This window comes from Hypomesus nipponensis, chromosome 17 (genome assembly GCF_054491055.1).
Source record: "Hypomesus nipponensis isolate SF chromosome 17, ASM5449105v1, whole genome shotgun sequence".
Classification (NCBI taxonomy): domain Eukaryota; kingdom Metazoa; phylum Chordata; class Actinopteri; order Osmeriformes; family Osmeridae; genus Hypomesus; species Hypomesus nipponensis.
The window spans coordinates 18,700,734-18,720,760 of record NC_140377.1 but is presented as its reverse complement, the minus strand read 5'-3'; the positions used below and the strand labels follow the sequence as shown (position 1 = coordinate 18,720,760).

At 46.6% G+C, this 20,027-nt stretch overlaps 1 protein-coding gene across 2 annotated transcripts; it reads left to right on the top strand.

The window, feature by feature from the left end:
• The first annotated feature begins 1,099 nt into the window (after positions 1-1,099).
• cdc42ep1b (CDC42 effector protein (Rho GTPase binding) 1b) lies at positions 1,100-12,150 on the top strand. Of its 2 annotated transcripts, none has more exons than XM_084676652.1 (3): positions 1,100-1,279; positions 5,922-8,674; positions 10,182-12,150. In XM_084676652.1, the coding sequence occupies exons 2-3, from the start codon at positions 8,221-8,223 to the stop codon at positions 10,850-10,852; spliced, it is 1,125 nt and encodes a 374-aa protein (XP_084532778.1). In that variant the 5' UTR covers positions 1,100-1,279; positions 5,922-8,220; the 3' UTR covers positions 10,853-12,150. The 2 variants fall into 2 exon arrangements, with proteins under 2 accessions (XP_084532778.1, XP_084532779.1); XM_084676653.1 differs by lacking the exon at positions 1,100-1,279 and adding an exon at positions 2,063-2,476.
• The last annotated feature ends 7,877 nt before the right edge of the window (positions 12,151-20,027 follow it).

Here is a 20,027-nt window from a genome sequence, read left to right as displayed (position 1 = left end):
GTTAGGAAAGGTGGATAAGGAAGGAGAGAGGGGGGCGGGGGGTGCAGGGGAGGGATGTGACGGATGGCAGGGCCAGTGAGTCACCCACTATGAGAACTGCCAGCTCCTGTTGTCAGCAGCTGCATAGCATCAGTCTCTCTGCCTCTGAATAGTAAAAGAGAGAGAGAGAGAGAGAGAGAGAGAGAGAGAGAGAGAAGGGGGGGAGAGAGAGAGAGACTGGGTCACCTTGATCTTGGTCCCTGTTGCATTCCGTTTTAAAAGCGTTCAAATTCTTCTTCCTCTCTTCTGCATGCCTGTTTCCAGTTTAAGACTATTTCTCTACACACTTTATCTAGTTATCTATTCATTCCAGTGCAGAAGCTTAGTGTATAGTATATGTCTGCCTATCTTTGGAATGTATTCGAAGTCAGTCTATAGATCTGTAAATGCTTCACAGTGGCCCTCTGGCTTTCCCACAGCTGATTGGCTGGTTGTTCTCTGGACTTAAAGACAAGCCGCAGGCAGGGGTCAGCAGGGGTCAAGGAGTTTCACCAGATTAGACCAATCACTAACCACTTTGGAATTTGGAAACTATTTGCTGGCACATCAAGGCTTTGTAGGAAGGACTGTTAGTGTGGAGCATTCCTGCTGGGGTTGTATCCTGTCAGTGTTCAGTCAGTCCACAACACTGCAGCCCTCTCATACCACTGCTTGACCCCCCTCTTACTCTCCAGTCTAGCATATTTTCACATTAGGTCTATTTCACATATTTAAAAAAGATTTTTTTTAAATATATATATATAAAACAAACTGTAACATCCAAATACATGATTTCTGCACCTGCCACATACAAATGGTCCGAAAACAACGCTTCCCTGCGTGCACGCAAGTTCTTTTACGTCTGTTGTGGGTTAATCAGTGTCTTAGGTAGCTGAGCTGGATAAATAAGATGAAGGTAAGCACCGCGAAACGTGTGGAGTATTTGGTTCATAACTCTGCTGACAAATACAATTTTCAGAGTTTTCACATTGCCTCATGCCAAGTCTCTACCCCGCCCCGTCGTACATATCCTGCAAATTTGTTGAAGGCGTCGTTTCCCTTTGCTGAGTTTTCGCTTAGTTCGTCTTACTGCGGCGCCGTCCCATCAGCACCTCCCTAATCTCCATCTTCCCGCGAAACAATTCGCAGGCGCAGCAAAGTACCGCTGCACTTTGGATTTCATTTGAAACTATCTTAACATCTCTCATGAGGTGGAGATGGAAATAGCTTTTTCACTCTTCTCGCAAGCATAACGTTCGAGGTGAGTTTGAACAAATTGAAAATATCCACGTGGATTTAGTGATTAGTAGTGTTTAAATACTCATGGAAACGTGTGCTTAACAGTTATTTTCTGTTGGGAATGTTGAATGTATTTGAATGAAGCCATGTTTGCACAGTATGTGTACCGTCGGTCTAATCGTTGACTGTGCGTCTATAGCGCATTGGATAGATCTGTGCGTAAAAGGAGAACCTTTCGGAGAGATGACGGCCCCAAATGCAAAGTAAAATGTGTAATTAGTATAAATGTATCTAGGATCGTTTAAGAACATGGGTGGTTAATATGTTATTGTTAATTAGAAGAGTTTGAAAATAACAATTGAGGTATTCGAATATAGAGTGCTTGTGTAGTGTGTGCGTTTGTTTGAAAGAGTGAAGTGGGAGACAGAATGTGTTTCTATTCTGTGTCCTCCAGTGTCTAAACATGCACACAGTGATGCCAGAAATATGAAATTCAATCTCCGCGGGAGAATATCTATACTACAGCTTGGCTTGTGACTTGATGTTTTCTTTCTCTTTACCCCCTATTTTGCTTTCTGCTTTCATACATTCTCAGGTGCACTCTTCAGAGAACCTAAAACCGCTCCACATACCCTGGCTGCATGTTCATGTTAAATACATTTAAAATCAATGTTAAATTACACAATAAGACGATATAAATATATATATATATATATATATATATATATATATATATATGTATATATATATACATATATATATATATATATTCAACCCTGATGAGAGTCCTTTGGGCTTGTGTCTTCCTTGGGGATATATATGCAAGGGGAGGCCTGACCAGATAGTCCCGCATATTTAGAAATCACTGTCCTTTCTGAAAACAGAATGCAGCTCTGGATTTATAAACTGAGTCATTAAGAATGTCTATTTACTTGTGATATGTAGCCAATGGGAACTGAATCCCATTTCAGCAGACTACCAGACAGGGTTTTTTCATTGCGAGGCATTGCAAGATTCTAAATCGCTTTACATACATTTCTAAAACGTGGATCCAACCTACTCAGCATGCCGCTTTAAATGACAAAACGGACTCACAAAATGAGCAGATCTCAATCCCAAAGGAGAAGCCATGAAACCCAGAACTTTGGAATGGATTGGTTCCTGTGGTTTTCCGATAGAACTGCAGCACAACTGTTCTGGAGGCCAGCCAGTGTCTCAGGTCAGTAGATGTTTGAGCTCATTCATGTCTGCTGCAGGCCAGTTTATACCGATGGTAATCTTATTGTAGTATGGAGGGAAAACGCTGTCACATACAGCAACAACCTGATTCGACCTTTACAGTATGCTTACTGTTACAAGGAGTTCAGGGAATGCTGTGGTTAGATGATTTGTAAACTTGCCTTTGAAGAAACTGGCAACGGTCTTTTGTGGTCTTGAAGTGCAGGGGGAAGTTTAGTCATTTGACAGGGTTGGAAATGGTGCATTCCGTTGTAGCTGTCCATTGATGTATGCTTGATGGCAGTTTGGAGAACTGACTCTTCCCTCTTTCTGTCTTTGTCTGGGTCAGCTGGTGTTCTGTTTAAAACCTTCTGTTTGCTCTCCTGCTGTTCAGCTTTATGGATCCTTGGGTGTGTTGACAGAAGTACACTAAACACAAACAGTTTCAAACCTAATACTAGGGGAGACACAGAGAGTGAGAGGGAGATGAGGGTGGGGGAAAGGGGAAAGAGGGAGGGAGAAGGTGTGTGTGTGGGAGGGGGGGGGGTGCTTGAGAAATAAATAGACTGCTGAAGATTGATAGTATTGTCGGTACTTGCTGTGCTGCAAGATGTTTTCCTTAAAAATACAATCCCTTTGCCTAAAGTCATTGAACTGGTACAGCAGGCGAAGCAGAAATGAACTCTTGTCTTGAATGTTTACACGTCTTATCTTGAATGTTAGTCCACTTTGGTTCATTAGCCATCTTGAGAGAGTGAGAGAGGCCCTGGGAGAGAGGGGGGACAAGGGTAGTACATTAAGAATGAAATTCTGAAGAGCAGAGCAATCATATGGACCGAATCACACAGTGGTCATTGAAGACACACACACACACACACAAACAGACACACACATCACACCAAGAGACCTGACAGGACCTTCTCCAGCCGGCCACGTTGCAGCAGTAGTTTCTTGCCTCTGAGTTTAGCTAGATGTAGTATTTGGCCCGATGTTTTGGGTGTACTGTACCAGGCCACAGCTTGATGGTGCAGTACTGTTCAAAGACCACGGTGCTCCGGTCCAGCGGAGGCCCGCCTCAGGGCTGACCCACTGTGGCAACACATGTCCATGACAGGCCCAGCACCGAGCCCACTTCTGCAATTAGTGGTTCTGTGGTACCAGATGTTCAACGAGAACAGTGAACTCACTCACTTGCAGGCCACTCACTTCCCAAACACAGGGAAGAGAAAGGCGACGAGATATGCTGTCGAACATGTGGGTGTGAACGAGAGGCTTGAGAAAGAGGGGGACAGACAGAAAGAGATGAGTGGGGAGAGAGAGCTGAGTAGAGTGCGAAAGAAGAAAACCAAACACAATGTCTTTCCAGTCAGACTTGCAATCTTTATGTGACTGTGATAATGGAGGACGACTGGCTGACACACTGTTCCCCTTCCTCTTACCCTGACCCTTCCTGTCACTCCCCGTCTCCACCTTCATCCCCCTTTCCTCCTCCTCGTCTCCCCCAAAGTCTCCATAATCTCCCACCCAATCTCCCTCACCCCCCCCCCCCCCCCCCCCGTCTCCCCTTTCTCAGCTGACCCCCCCTTTCCTACTCTCAGTCTTCCTTACTCTTACAGTCCCCTCACGGTGCCTCCCCCACGCCCCCCCCCCCCCCCCTGCTGTTTAGATGTAATCAGACGTGCTGCTCTCTCTCCTGCCTCACAGCACCAGCTGCCTGTTTACGGATGTTAGCAGGTACAATTAAGAGATAAAGACCATGTTTAGCAGAGCTGCGTGCCTCTGCGGGAGTCCATAAGCAGGCCTGTTAAAGTGTATAAAGAGCCCGGAGAGAGTGGCACATGTTGCTCTGTGGTACATGGCACGCCGTTATGTACCCTGTTGAGATGAAGGAATAAAAGGTTGCACACTGGGAGAAAAGGTGGAATTGAAATTTAAACAGAGAGAGAGGTTTTTGGACAGGCAGGTGAAATGGGTTTCCATTCCGTGTATGATGGCTGTGATTGAAGTGAAGACAGTTGGCTCAGTGAGTTCAGATGAACTGTAGTTCCAGTAACCTTTTGTTAGTCGTGTTCCAGCCAACATGAGCTCATCTCCGACACGGACACTGTCACGCTACTTGGCCCCCTGGCCTAATCGCCTTCTGAATTGAATTGCAGCTAATCGTTAATGAGCTGAGGGATCAGCACACAGGCGCCGGACAGCAAACAAAAACCCGTCCACCCGTCCTCCCCGTCCTCCCTCCTCCCTTCCTCCCTCCTCCCTTCCTCCTTCCTCCCTTCCTCCCTTCCTCCCTCCTCCTGTTCCACCTTTTTTTCCCTATTCCATCACCCATATTACATTCTGCCATCCTCTGTCTTCGTTTCACTAACCATCCTAACTTCCTGTCCCATCCCTGCGTCCCATCCTTCCACCCCTCCTTTTATTCCTCCGTCTCAAACCTGTTGCTGTAATGTGGGTTGCGGTAACAATGTGCCCTTGCGCCATTTGCCTAAATTGGGATTCATTATAATTATCCTGTGGAGCGCACAGGGTACAAGAAGCAGCTACCCAGAACCAGGGCGGGGAGAGAAGCAGGGTGGGAGTGTGGGTGGTGGGGGGAAGACGCAAAATGTGTGTGACCGGGAAGCCACCCCATGCAACAGGAAAGGGGGGGGGGGGGGTAACTCGGCCGGTCAGTCTCTCTGACAGCCAGTGACACTAATCTTCCCAGACGCTGAGCAGCAGTCAGGCCAGGCCATGTTGGGCTTAGCTGCAGGTGCTCACTGCCTAAACAGACAGGAAAATACGGGGAGGGAGGCATGCAGCCGAGGACATTGATAAACCTGCCCCAGCAGTAACTGGAGAAACGAGTGATGTGAAAAGCTGTTGATGGTGAACTGAGAGAAGTAAGGACTAAAGAGAGATGGGAGGTTTTGTCCACATCGTCAGTAAAGAAGATGTGTGACAGATTAGGCAGTTAAAACCTGTTGGAATGGATCAAATCCATACAGACTAGCGCTGACAATGAAAGGCCCCCAGTAACTTGTGGTGATTTTTCATTGTGTTACCAGACTTCAGCTCACAAACAAAAGCAGCTGGCTGTCGCAACAGACCTCTCAGCCAAGGCAAGCCAAGTGTAAAGGCGAACATTCCCAAAATATATCAATCTTAACGTCTAGCAGCCTGACACATTTACATGTTGTCATTTAGCAGACAATCTTATCCAGAGCCACTTACAGTAAGTACAGGGACACTCTCCTCGAGGCAAGTAGGGCAAAGTGCCTTGCCCACAACGTCATTTGGCACTGCTGGGAATCGAACCAGCAACCTTCTGATTAGTAGCCTGATTCCCTAACCGCTCAGCCATCTGACCCCTATACATTTATGTGACACTGATCGTTACTCGTGCTTTGTGTGCAGATGAGCGTGTAACTGTCTGTGTCTCCCTCTGTCCACCCCTCTCCCAGCTCCCTGACGTGATCTGACTGGAAAGCGGGGGACCCATCTTCCAGGAGGTTCGGGCGCTAAGTGGATTGAAGACGGCAGAGAGCAAGGGATGAAGGGAAGGAGGAGGAGGGAAGACAGAAGGAAGGATTAACAGCTAATCCAGCATACGGCCAATCCCAGAGGAGCCTCTTTGCGCCCTGGCGAGGCGCAGACAAAACAGCCGCTCGGATTACGCCACTCTGCTTTATTGTCTTTTTTAAGAAAAGCCTTCTCTTTGAGGGGGGGCGGGTGTTTGTTTTCTCTGTCTCTGGGTGCCGGGTGTCCCTTGGAGGGGCTGTGCAGCCCAGGATCAGGAGCAGCAGGCCTGAGGAGAGGGGAACGGCAGGACATCCCACTGACTGTGTGGTCCCACACACGGATAAATGTCTTTAGCGGGAGATGACAAAACCTAGAGTGGACCCCCTGCCCTGACGGCCTGCGACAAAGACAGAGAAGTGCAGACCGCTCTTTAGGATATCACTACTCTGTGTATGGGTGATACTTGATATGAAGGACTAACTCGGATCAAGCAACAGGTTGGAGATACCTTCTTTGCTGTTTGTCTGATGAACAGTAGATTACAGTGGCGCATGAGGTGAGATTGATCCTAAAGCAGCTAGATTAAAAGGCAGTTTCCTAAGGGATTTATTTAAAAGGTCAATACCTTTGGTAACCAGTAAACTTTGGTTGATTACCAGAAGGTTCATAGGGGTGACTTTGGCGATGCATGTGCTTCAGAAGGAGTGCAGAATGAGTATGTCTTCCCGTTTTACGATGCTGCACTGAAGGTTGGATGCTGACTTCCAGACAGATAGTTCTGAAAGGCAGACCCCGGGCACATCAGGAGGAATACAGCTGCTGACTGCAGGGCTGTGTGCTGCTTGACCCTGGTAGTGAAAGCACTAGGAGAGAATCAGGTGGGAATAAAAGGTGTTTTGAGAGCAAGTCAATCCAATTACTCTCGCTTTAACAAGTTATTTATAAACACCTCCCAGCAAGTGTGTTAGACAGGCAGGTCACAGGGAGGCACATAGCTTAAACACAGCCTGCTCAATATCGATCACTCACCTCAACTGATATCGACAGTACACTCTGCCAAGGCCTGCAGGAATTTTTACTAGGTTAGGAAAAAGCGGAAATATTTATTCTGGTTTTACGAGGATCTCGTAAACGCTCTGGAGAAGTGATTAGCGTCTAGACTGGTAGGACCTCTGTTAACTGTTTGTAAACATGAGCTTGGATGGCTGGTATAGATCCTGGGGTTACCTGGTGAGACAGCTGGTCTTCCAGTCTGCATAGAAACATCCCCTTGTGTCCTGCATTCTTCCCGGCCTTTGAGTTGGTTCTGAGAAGGAAGAAATACGCCTAAGAACTAAGCCCGAAAGCTTTCTGTAAGATGGTATTCCGGAAGGTTAAGTTATCTTTAGGTTGCTAAAGAGGCAGGACGCATTTAAGTGGCGCAGTTTGGTATGTTTTTTAGGACTGAGATTGTTTTAGTTGGAATTATTCACAGGTAGGAGGCTGCCAGCAGGGAAATGCATGATCGTGTTGTTGTTGCTCACAAGCAGAACGCCAATACAGCCTAACGACCAGGCTCCAATCCAAACCTTGAAGATAAAATCAAGCTGAATGTCTTTTTCTTGCGGAATGTTTATATTTCTCCTGTCTTTCCCGTCTCTGACACAGACTGGGTGGATTCTCTAGGTCACCGAGTAGGGCTAAAAAGTATATAGTTTGAGGCTGAAAAGTGGACGTGTATTTCTGAACATTCACAAACCCAGATCTGAAAACAGCTCAGTGGATCCCCAGCTCTTGAACCACAGAGGCCCGCGGTCAGCAGAGCCCACCTTGGAATGTGTCATATCTCCTCTTTTTTCTCCTCACTCCGTTGTGAATGAGGACACAATCTTTGTAAAGTTGAGTGGTCATTCTGGAGAAAAACAAACAACTTGGAAAGAGAGAGAGAGGAATCCATTTTGAATATTGACTGACTTTACATCCTGCCATCCTTCAGCACCAAATCGTGTGGAACATCCAAAAGAGGAACTGCAGCCCAACTCTGTATGAATGGTTGGCACTTGTCGTGTGGAGAATGGATTCTACACACATTCTCAGCACATAAAACAATCCGAGATCTGTATTCTCTGTCCTAGGAATCCCAGCCCTTTTAAAGTGACTTTTTTTTTATCCCCCAACGCTTTGTCAGTGGACCTTTCACTGGAAATCAAACCTCCTGATTTGAATTGAAGGGAAATAGTGCTTATTATTGTTGAGGAAAACATGAGTTTGGGCAAAATGCCAGGGATCAAGGGCCTGGTCTCTGGCTCTCAGGGGAAGCGTCGCTTTAAGAGCGACCTCTCAGTCGACATGATCAGCCCTCCTCTCGGCGACTTCCGTCACACCATGCATGTGGGCCGCGGCGGAGACGTGTTTGGAGACACCTCCTTTCTTAGTAACCATGGTGGCAACGGGGAGACGGGAGATCCAGATTCGCCCACCAGCGGCTCCAAGACCACCCGTTTCTTGTCGCGCACCTTGCGCCACGTTCGCAAGACCCCAGCGCCACGTCCAAGAGGCGGTTCCCGCGACCTTTCACCCCCGCCACCGCCCGTCTCACCCATCATCAAAAACGCCATCTCGCTGCCCCAGCTGAATGTGGACTTTCCCAACGGTCGCCTGCAGAGGGTGCTGTTCCCCAGCTCTGCCAGCTCCCCAGGGGACTCCTGCTGCTATGGTAAGATATGCTGACTAACAGGGCCACACAAGGGGTCAATGTACTGAAACAAATAATAGAATATAACATAATCAAATTGTCTACTAGTGATGCTGCTTTCAAGAAGACTCAATCGAAACAGAATCAAAGTCTGGCCGAGATCAAAAGGTTTCAAAAAGTGACAGAAAGTGGTGTTCGAAACTTATCTGTCACTTGCTACTGCCTTTGATTAGCATGCATGTGTAAAAGAACCACGCTCCAAAACCAACTGAGAAACTGTGTATGTACCTACCCATGTTAACCCAACAGGTAGATATGCAGACCTCCTGGTTCACTTGTTGTTCAATGTTGTTCTAAACTGATAACATGATGATAGATAATGCTCTGTTTCAGCTACAGTATGGAAACCATTGGATCATGTACATTCAGAGATTAAGCTTCCTTGATCACCATTATTAATCTTTACGATTTAAATCAGAATTGTGACGGCGTGAACCCCGCTCCCCAGCCCACCATTAATCCACGCAGTCCACAAACCTTTTCCTCATCCCTTCAAGACTTCTGACAAACAGACTATCTTTTCGTGAGTCATCTGGAATCACCTAGGTGACACCTGTGGAAAGTTAAAGCTAAACACAAACACACACAGCTGGTGGGTGGAGAGAAACCGAGAGGGCATTTCCTGTCATCCCTGGTGTATGTGCTGCTTGCCTGCACCACATAAACACCCCATTCATTATACCCTCTCCAATCACTGCTTATACAAAAACTGTGCGTGTGTGTTAGAAGAGGAGGTCCATAGCACAGTACAGCATGTGGGACGTCTGGAATTTCCCCAGTCTCCGGCAACGTTACCCAACATACAAGGAATTTACCCAAGCACAAAGCACCAAGAACAGTTACATAGAGTCAGTATTCCTATGGATGACCAGGGGTGGTAGATAGTCCATTCATTAATACATCCATGACGGATTCATCCGTGTACGGTTCAACATGATCTTCATCTACCTGACATAGCAGATTCATTGTTCAACTTTATAATCATGTTACATTTTCCTGTTTCTCCAGACATTATCCTCTCTTTATTTTACATTGATATCTCCATGACTCTCTCCCATCTCCACTTCCAGTCATTCTCTCTTCTATGGCTCTCTAGCTAGCAGTGGCCCTTAACTGCTCACTCTGCAAAAAACTGAGCCCCCCCCTCCAGGGAGCATTCAGAGACAGTGAAGTCATGGCACTGTGGAATGTGTGTGGGTTGGGCTGGGGCCCCAACTACCGAACACCTTCAGTGAGGCTGCTTGGTTGTGTACTGCCACCTTCTGGCCAAGACATCAAACTGCATCAAGGAAGGCATGATTGGTCTGCTCTTAGATTGTTTTTATCGTTGGGAATTCAGTGGCTTTTAAATGTATTGTACACACATTAGCAACCTTGTTTCACGTGGTAGACTTTTATCAGTGTAATAACAATGATAAACATGCCCCCCTCCCCGGTCTATGCTCCCTCCCTCTCTTCTTGTCTGCAGGTCTGCAGTCCGGTTTCGTCACGCTTCCCCGTCTCTCCCGCCTGGACAGACAGCCGGACGATGGAGACAACCGCCGTGGCTCCCTCACGGAAAACGGGGACTTCTTGATGACGCGCTCCGACTCCTTCACCTCCTTCACCTCCTTCACCGTCGACCTGGGCCCCTCCCTCATGAGCGAGGTGCTGGGCTTGATTGACAGTCCCAGCGGCCTCCAGATGACCAGTAACAGTTGGCTGCAGGAGGACAAGGAGGAGGAAGAAGAGGAGGAGGAGGAGGAGGAGCAGAGCTCGGTGTTTGAGATGGCGGTTGAGAGCCCCACGCTGAGCTCCCCCAACCCCTCCATGGGGAGCACGCCGGTGAGGGCGCACCCCGACCACAGGGGGCGCTCTTGCAGCTCGGAGTGGACGGAGCACGAGGAGGACGACAGGTCTCTCAAGACGCCAGACGCTTCCATGGGGTCGCCGGTACGGGCGGAGCCCACCATGGAGGCAGAGAGGTTCCAGAGGGCGGCGGACGTGCTGGCGCGTCACTATGGGGGCGGGTCCTTCTCCAGGGGGAGGAGTCCCACCGAGGAGGGCTGCGGGTCTGACTCAGCGTCCTCTGCGTCTTCCCTGCACGGCCATAAGGCTCCGTACGCCTTCCCCGATGAGGAGGAGGAGATTAAAGTATGAATGTCAATGTTACATGTTTAACAGCAGTAAGGAAACCTTTCACTTTTGTAAACACACTACAAGAAGACTGTTGAACCTTGACACATTTTATAACAATTGTGAAGAAATCTACTTTTTTAATTACTTTTTGTGATCTGCATAACTGTGTTTTATTACCCCCAATACCATCAAAAAAAGGCTGACCTTGAATCCTCAAATCCTAATGGATGCGTAAAACCTTGTTGCACAAGAAGAACATTTTAAGAAGTGTTTCTAGAAGAACCACGCAAAGTAGGTTAGCCCAGACCAACATGATGCCACAAAATTGACAAAAATCTATATGTATTGTAAGATTACAATAAACTAACCCCATTCATAATCTGAATTTTAATTATATGTTTTAATCAACATTGCAGACTCTTATATGAAGAATAAAGTTAAAGGAAGAATTTTGTGCAAGAAGTATAGGAAGGAAGAATATATCTAAATGTAAAGAAAATCACTATATCTTTGACATGGAATTAAAAGGGAAGTCAAATGTATCTGAATCAAGATTGTAAAAATGTCAAAAGACAACGGAGTGATGTAGTAGCTGTTCTTTAGATGTTCGTTTAAGTAGACCTGACCCTGACCCTAACCTGACCCTGACCCTAACCTAACCCTGACCCTGACCCTGACCCTGACCCTGACCCTGACCCTGACCCTGACCCTGACCCTGACCCTAACCCTAACCCTAACCCTGACCCTGACCCTAACCCTAACCCTAACCCTAACCCTAACCTGACAGCACATTTGTGATTTTTCATTTTGAGTTTCTGGACCACAACATGCATTGCACGTAATTATTCATTAGATCCAAGATCAACAGTTCATAAAGATTTTATCTTCTAAAAACACATACAGTAGATAGGGTAAGAAGGTTAAGGTTTACCCTGAACCATAATAAACTTGTACAGTACATTCTGTATACCCACCCACAGTTGCATTGGTATAATGCTGATAGGGATGGCCTCAAGCATGGGCTATATATATTTTTCAGTGTTACTATGTCCATTTAGGTGTGGATTAAGTAGGTCTATGTATATATTCTGTGTGGAAGCAGACATTGTTTTGTAAAGTTTGAATGTATCATATGACTGTTGAAGGAAATCAAATAATTGGATATTCATGTTTTTAAACATATAGGACCACAAGCATGTACTGACATGATGTCTATGTAACGTACACATGTGACTACTGTATGTGGAGCATTTACACATAATAGCAGTTATAATCCCAACAAAGCATACCCATTTAATTAAATAATGTTTTCATAAGAATGTATTTGTTATGTATGACAATACAGTTGAAATCATAGATTTCCCATTATTTAGCAGACTTGGTTCAGGCCTAGAAAGAAGATAATCCAATTGAGGGGCTCTTTGTGTATGATTATTTGCTTAAATTACAGAAACTAACCTGATGAGGTAGCCTGGGGGGGGGGGGGTGCTGTGTTCAACATTTAACCAATTCCCCGAATACGTCCATCATTGCAAACATTAATCATATTCCAAATTTCTCAGAGCGTTGCAAAGCCACCGCTCCCAGGTAGGTCTACCTCGCTAATGGAAGGGCAGGCAAGAGAGAACACCAAAAGACATCAAAGATGCTGTGTACACACATTCAGTGCATAACAGCGCGCAACTGTACTGTACAAGTAAAATAATAGCCAACATAATTCAGACAAAATTAAATAGGAGGCTATCCTGCACGAGTCTGAGATGCACAATCACACCTGTCAGACCGTTGCACAGCCACAATTCTCAGGTAGGCTACCTGCATGAGCACAGGGGAACATGTTTAGCATAGGCTACAATACAGTATATTTGCAACATCCATATTTTACAGATCTAATGCAGACTTAACATTTTACATGACCACAGTTTGTCCAGTTTGTATTATTGTAAAATCACAGAAGGACAACATACCTTGCTAACACCGGAAGGGCAGGCAAGAGAGAACAATAGGAGGGTAGACATACACAGATGGAACAAACCAAAATAAACTAAACTTTTACAATCAATTGCACACAAAAAACAACATCAGCTATGCAGCTGTAATTAAATACAAAGCACACACTGAATTATTGCTTTTATTATCTAAATATGAACATCACCTTTTGACCTGTCCTATTTGAACTGATGTGAAGTTTGGTGAATAATCTAAGGCAGTGGTTCTCAACCCTGGTCCTCAGGGAGTCCCTTAGGACCAGGGTTGAGAACCACTGATAGGGTAACCCTAACCCTAGAGCAACAACGTCCCACTGTTAGACAGTTCCATGGAAGTTTTTATCTGCCTATTGCATTCAAACAAAGGTGGAACCAGGAGACAAAATATTGTTACAATCACATCATGTCTTTTACAGTCGCGAGGACACATTTCTCAATACTTAAGTCACGTTTTCAAAACTCTTCACACAGTTAGCACAACAGAAGTATATGTGGGCTAAACTGTTGATCCTTTATCATTGTTTTGGCACAAAATGCATTCAATGACTACATCTTTCAAATTACATTCATTATTTTCAACACAACAACTGCCAAAACTTAATGTACCTACAGGCCAATTTGCACATGCTAACATACTGTTTTAAAAACTGTTAAACTTCAGTTCAAAACAATAACATAATACAAAACTGAATAAGACAGACATTTGCTAAATTTCTACAGTAATATTGTAATGAAATATATTTTGAATGAAAAAATAAAATGCTAAAAAATGATCTCTACAGAAGGGTTGTGCTAGGTAAGGAAATGGATGCAGAGAGAAGAAATCATTTGTATGGGACAATGTGGCATTTCACCACTCCCGTGCAGTCACTGAGTTTTTACACTGGTTTGTAGCCCATCCCAGAATGGTGTCACTTTTATTCCCACCTTACTCTCCATTCCTCAACCCCATAGAATCATCATTTTCCTCATGACCACCATCCACATGATCAAATGTACCTCCTGGACTCAATGAATGCTGGATGCCTGTACATTGCCAGGGATGGATCATGCATATTCTTTCCTAGGTGTATTGCCTTGGATGACAAAAGATGTGATGTGGATGAGAACCTATGGCCAAATGCAGAAGATTACAGTAGCATTCCTATTGTATCTGTATCAGTGGATGGTGTGTATACAAATTCTTGTATTCTAGAATTACTTGTGAGAAAAAAAAGAAAGATATACAACATGTTGATGCATACTGAATCATGTCTGGTTCATTCCAGTAACATATATTACAGTGAATTCTAAAAAGTAGAGAGGTGTCTTTGTTTTACATAAGAAAACATTGTATAATGCTACATAAGCGCAGCTAGTTCTGGCAGGGCAATCGGGCAGCGCGTGTCAGCCAGTTATAGGGGACGTAAGGCGTCTTACTCCACCTTCCTTACTCCACCCACTACCACACCCATGTAGCAGCGCATATCCATTGGGCCACATCCGATAAGGCGTCTTTAAAAGACGCGCGGATATGCACACACTCACCCCGGTCGTTGTATGATCAGTGCTGCTGCCAATGTGTTTGTATTCCTGCGTCGTCGGTTGTTGCTTTCGCCTGTGTTGCTGTGTCCGGCTCTTGCAATCCGGGGGTGGCCTGTTGTTGTTGGGGGTGTTTGCGGGAGGTTTCGGGCATTCGCCTGGATTCGCAGCCTCTGAGAACCGCCCCGACGGCGGTTGCGACGATACAGGTAGCCAGGCCCGGCGTAACTCGCGTCGGCTCAAAGATCGCCTACTACCAGGATTGGCGGGTCAACGCATCCTGGACTCTACTATGTCTTGGTCGTGTCTCTTTCCTTGAGTGTATCATGATGAACTGCACGTTCGTGGAGTGCTGCAAGGCCGCTCTTTCTCCTTCCTTCTCTTCCCGACCGGTGCCCGCTGAGAATGCTCTGGTCCAGGGAGGAAGACCCGGTCCTGTTCGCCCCTCTGGACGTCGAGGTCTCTGGCGGAAACGAGTGCTCGGGTCGTCGCGCTGGAGGAGGGGTCGACGACAGCGGTGGATCCGCCGATCCCCGGTACTGCTTCGGAGGCGCTCCCGTGGCCTTCGATTTCGCATTGACTGTAGGGGAGGAATGACGTGGTACCGTGTCTTAGGACACCACCGGCTGGTAATCAGGAATGGCGTACCCGAATGAAAGGGTTTGTGTATCTGCGGTTCTTTAACTCGATTGTATTGTTTGATTGCCATGGCATTCAGTAGGCTTAGTATACCCTGTGCAAACGGAATACTCGGATTTCGGGAATGTATTAGCCGGTGCTTACGTAACAGCTTGTCAATATTGTTCATTGTAATATTCTTTATTTCAGGGGTGCGCACTGATCAATAGAAAGTGTAAATGAGCAGTCAGCCAGAGACGCTAATTTCGTCTGCTGTCTCCGGGCAGATGTTAGGGCAGCCAAATTAATTCAGACGTCAAATACATCCTTAAGTGAAATATGGTATCCCTATATTATCGGTTAACCAGTTGAGTAGCGTCACAGTATCTGTCTGTCGTCGTGTGTGGGCCCACAGCGTAGACTACCATCTCGGATGTGTGACTTCGGACATTTCAGATGAACGTCCAATAGACATACGGTTATCTAGCTCTATGCACTACGCTGGTGTGGCAAAACATGTACTGGCAAGAGGGTGCCGTAACGGTAAACACCAGCGTCTAGCGTTGCTAGCTACGAGTGTCATGCTAGGTACTTGACGGAAGGAACAAGCTAGCAAGCTGTGGGCCCCAACCGTACTCATGCTGTGGGAGCGTGGGGATAATTGGACTCACGCATCTAAGTGTGCGGAGTGTGGCTATGCAAATCGTTGCGGGTGTAATTGACGTGTGATGGGCCGTCAGAGTGCCCCTACCCTGTGGCTAGTATAGGCTAGTGGGTCGATGGGTACTCGCATGAAGGTACGTCTATCTGCATACATGCTTCGAAACTTTCAATACAGACATTCCACGTCTCCCGGGAGTTCCGGGTGGGAGAAGCCAATATTTAAATCCACCGCGTGTACAAATGCACTACAATATTGAATTGTATTTGATTTAAAAAACTGAATGAGATTAACCCCACCTTCCTGAGGTAGTTTGGGAAGAACCCTTGGACCAAGTGTTGATTTAGTGTTACTAGTGGTAGTGCTGAAAATAATACGCAAATACCTTGTATAATTCTGGGATTTTTGGGAGGTAAAACATATATATACTGTACATTTAAATTTACAAACTAAGTCGAACCATCTTTTTAGGTGTCTGAATCCAATAGTACTCAATATATGTAGGCAATTCCGATACATAGGGCCTACATTCCACGTCTCCCGGGAGTTCCGGGTGGGAGAAGCACCACCCGGAAATGGGTCTCTGCAGGTTGGGATGACTGACACCATCAGTGTTAATGTGACTGCGTTACATTGGTCATTTAGCAGACGCTTTATTCTGAGTGCCAATATTTAGAATCACCGCAAGTACATAGGTTATCAGTTACGAGAAGCCAAACGATTGCAACGGTCCCTCTTGTCGTCTGTTCTGAGGGACTGGATTTAACTCTGGCATTCACATCTCAAGTAGACAGCTTTCTCAGGCTGCCTGCATGTCAACGACCGGTGGTCCGCGCATTTTGCTGCATGCCTCTCAGTGGCACCTAATTGGCGTCGGTGGGCAGCAGCTGTAGCCTACTCTCGGCGGTATCGGCCGCCGCAGCGGCCCGCACACATCGACACACTGTCGTTGGCTCCATGTTGGATCCTGGTAATGAGCACCAGTCGGCATCGTGCACCTGCTGGACGATTTGTCGGGATGTTCCGTGATCTCCACCCGCGCTGCCTCTAGGTGTTCGGACGCGTCTGATTGCATGCACATTTCTCTGTCCTTGAGTTGACCGTAGGCCCGTCACCTTGGTTCTCTGCATTTCCTGATAGTGTTTAATGCGGGCGTCGTTACCCTCGGAGTGTGTCCTCTGCGTCGTGGTGGCCGCTCGGGCACCACTTCTATGCATGCATCGTGCCCCAGAGTTCGTGTCCCGTCTGTTGGACTTCTCAATGCGTGCTAGTTTTCGTGATGGCGTACACGACTGGTGCGGTCGGATATACGTTCTGGGTGGGCTGTGCGGCCTTTGGCGCGGCGTCAGTTCTTCTATCACGGTTCCGTGGAGTCGTCCTCCGCCTCGATTTTCGTACCGACGCGGCTGCCTCTTTAGGTTGGGGGTTTATCGAGCTCTCCGGACAAGGCCCTGTGGCCACGGGGCTGCTTCCTGGCTCTTGAGACGTATCTCACGGCTTTACACGAATTGCATTCCATCATGATGCTTGTTATTGCGTAGGGAAAAGTTTACTGTTGGAATATCGAAGCAAGGTCCACATCATAAGGAGGTCTGTGCATATTAATCTAGTCAGACTGCTCACTTGGACCAGAGTGTGGGAATCTCATTGCGCACCGCAGTCTTTCAGGCTATAGAGACGGTGTGGCGCACTGTCTTGTTCATTTCAGGTGTTCTGATAGGCAAGCATGCCGCCATTTCTCGGACGGTGCTAGACCATAGGCCCGGGTGCGTGCGCGGTGCACATGTAGGCCTATGTTTGTCTGCCGGCGAATACATGAGGATGGTTTTCAATCCACATTGGTGGATGAAGGATGCAACTTTGTGGTCTAAGCAGAGGCAATGAGAGCACAGCGCAGACGTGTTAGACACGGGTTCGGGGTATTCAATTAAGGTGTTTGGAGCCCTCAGCAAGCTGCTGAACGGGCCAAGAGAGCAGAATTCAGATCAAGATTACGTCTACTATCATCTACCCATCTTGCACATAGGCCACTGAGGGTTAGGTTGGTTGAGGGCCACTTATGTGAGCCCTCTGTGACATTGCTTGTCAAAGGGCTATGCTCTTCAAATTACTGGTGTCCAACTGAACAAGGGTACTCGGGCCTATACAGCGATAATACTCGAGTCAGTGTTTTCACAACCTTTTAATGTTTCACGGTGTGGGGAATTCACCACCATTGTGCAGTGAACGTTTAGTGTCCTGAACATTCCAACCTGATACTTGCAAGGTGCCTCTATTGTGATTTCTCGATCTAACTGCGTTTTGTCCACTCTCCTATGTCACGCCGTGTCGCCCGGGGTGACGCCTTCCGAGTCCCGCCTTCCGAGTCCCTGTTGTCACCAATGCCGGCAAGGCCATGACGAAATCCTGGTTTGCTCAACGATTCGCTGTGGGCTGTCCCAGGATTGGTATACATCGCAAAGCTTCCGGATTGGGGCTGCCACCTGGGCATCTTCAAGTGCCTAGCCACGCTGGAATGATGGGGACTGGTCGTCCTCGGCTTACGAGCACCATGTACGCCCCAATGCCCTGGACATTGTTAGAGTCCAGAGATCTATGAGCTTGACGTGAACAAGCTTGCGGCCATGTGGTCAAAGGACTAATTGCTGTGTGTCAATACACAAGCCTGCATTACAGATGGTGGCTGGGTCGGCTTGTTAACCCATAACAGTAGAATATCTCTTTAGATCTCGGTTTAGGCGTGGTGATCCGCAGACGTGCTCTGATCTGGTAGCTATCAATCAGAATCCATAGTCTGAATCGAGATATCTCTGGAGATGCCCTGGACTCCAGGGAACGGCGGGTGCTCTGCCGACACATTTGTTTCTCATTCTCACATAGGGACATTGATGGTACACCATGCGCCTCGCGTACATCTTTGGGGTTGCCGACGGGCGCTAGAGGAATGGGTCTCTAGAGACAGCTGTAACTCTGCCCTGTATGGATGAGAGGTTACCGGATCACAAGCATTGTAGAATGTCTCCGTAGATCTTGTCTCAGCACTGGTGATCCGCAGACGTGCTCTGATTCGGTAGCAATCGATCAGAATCCAGCGTCCGAGTCAAGATATCTGCGGAGACACCCTGGATACCGGCCAGGGAACGGCAGGTGCTCTGCTGACACTAGTTATTCTCACTAGATAAGCATATCTTCGTGTTCCGGCGTACATGCTGCCTTTGTGTACATCCTGATGAGTTCGCTGACGGGCGCAAAGAGGGGCAGCTCTCTGGAGGTAGCTATCTGCCCGATGTCGGATTAGAAGGGTACCGGGGAGATGGTCGGTGTATTTGGCTTGTCGCGGGTTCACCTTCCGTCCAGCACTGGGTCTGGACGGGATGTGCGCGTGGGACGGCTCGGTAAACCGCACATCAGATGGTATGTAACACGATGGATATGCACACATAGTCTTAGTCATCGTTAATGCTAGCATGACCCCCGCATCCAGAAAACGCTTGTTTTCGCCACTAGTACGTACGTAGTGGGATGTAAGGGGGTCCTCCTGTGGCTCAGGAGCAGCGGCGCTCCGCTCTACACATAGTCTGCATGGCGGAGTGGTGGCGTGTGTTGGGGGATTATATCTCTATTGCTCCCTGCCTCATATGTCATGTATGTATGTGTTGCATCGAGGAGGCAGGGAGTGCTTCCCTTAGATCATCCACTCCGCCAAAGTTAATCTACATGTCCATGTCATGTAACAATAAATGCTCAAATCTAATACGTGATTGTCTTGACTGAACTGTTGTTACAGTTTTTTTCAATCGCTATGACAGTTTTTTCAATACCTTTAACAAGTTTTCTAAACTCTTGACACAGTTAGCAGAACATCCGCCTGTGTTGGCTATACAATTTACACTTTTCTTGTTGCTTTGACACAAAATGCATAGAGTAAACACAAATTTTAAATGCTTGAACTTCTTTTACTGACAAGCTCCACCAAGACCAAAACAATCTATTTTTACGGACCAATTTACCAAAGCTTTAACACTGTATGTCAGAACAGATAACACTATGTTCAAAACCTAATTTATTGGCTAAAGTCAAAGTGAACAGCTGTTCATATTGTGTATTGAAACACAAATATATCCCCTGTATTTTATTCCATTGCTACTGAGAAAAAGCTGGTTGAAGTTATGCAAATACTATAAATGACAGTTGATTCCCAACTAGAAAACACCATGGTGTTGAGGTTCTTTACAGTTTTTTACAATCGCTATAACAGTTTTTTCAATACCTTTAACATTTTTTCTAAACTCTTAACGCACCAACACACCTACCACACACAATTGGCAAAACTGTTAATTTCATGCTCAAAATCACACATTGTAAACTAAACTAAAACACTGTCATAACACAAAAATATACAAAAAAT

Excerpts from the sequence above, each read along its gene's own strand:
- cdc42ep1b (XM_084676652.1), top strand. The coding sequence starts at position 8,221 with ATGAGTTTGGGCAAAATGCCAGGGATCAAGGGCCTGGTCTCTGGCTCT. Across the intron at positions 8,675-10,181 it reads AGGGGACTCCTGCTGCTATG|GTCTGCAGTCCGGTTTCGTC; the intron begins GTAAGATATGCT and ends TCTTGTCTGCAG.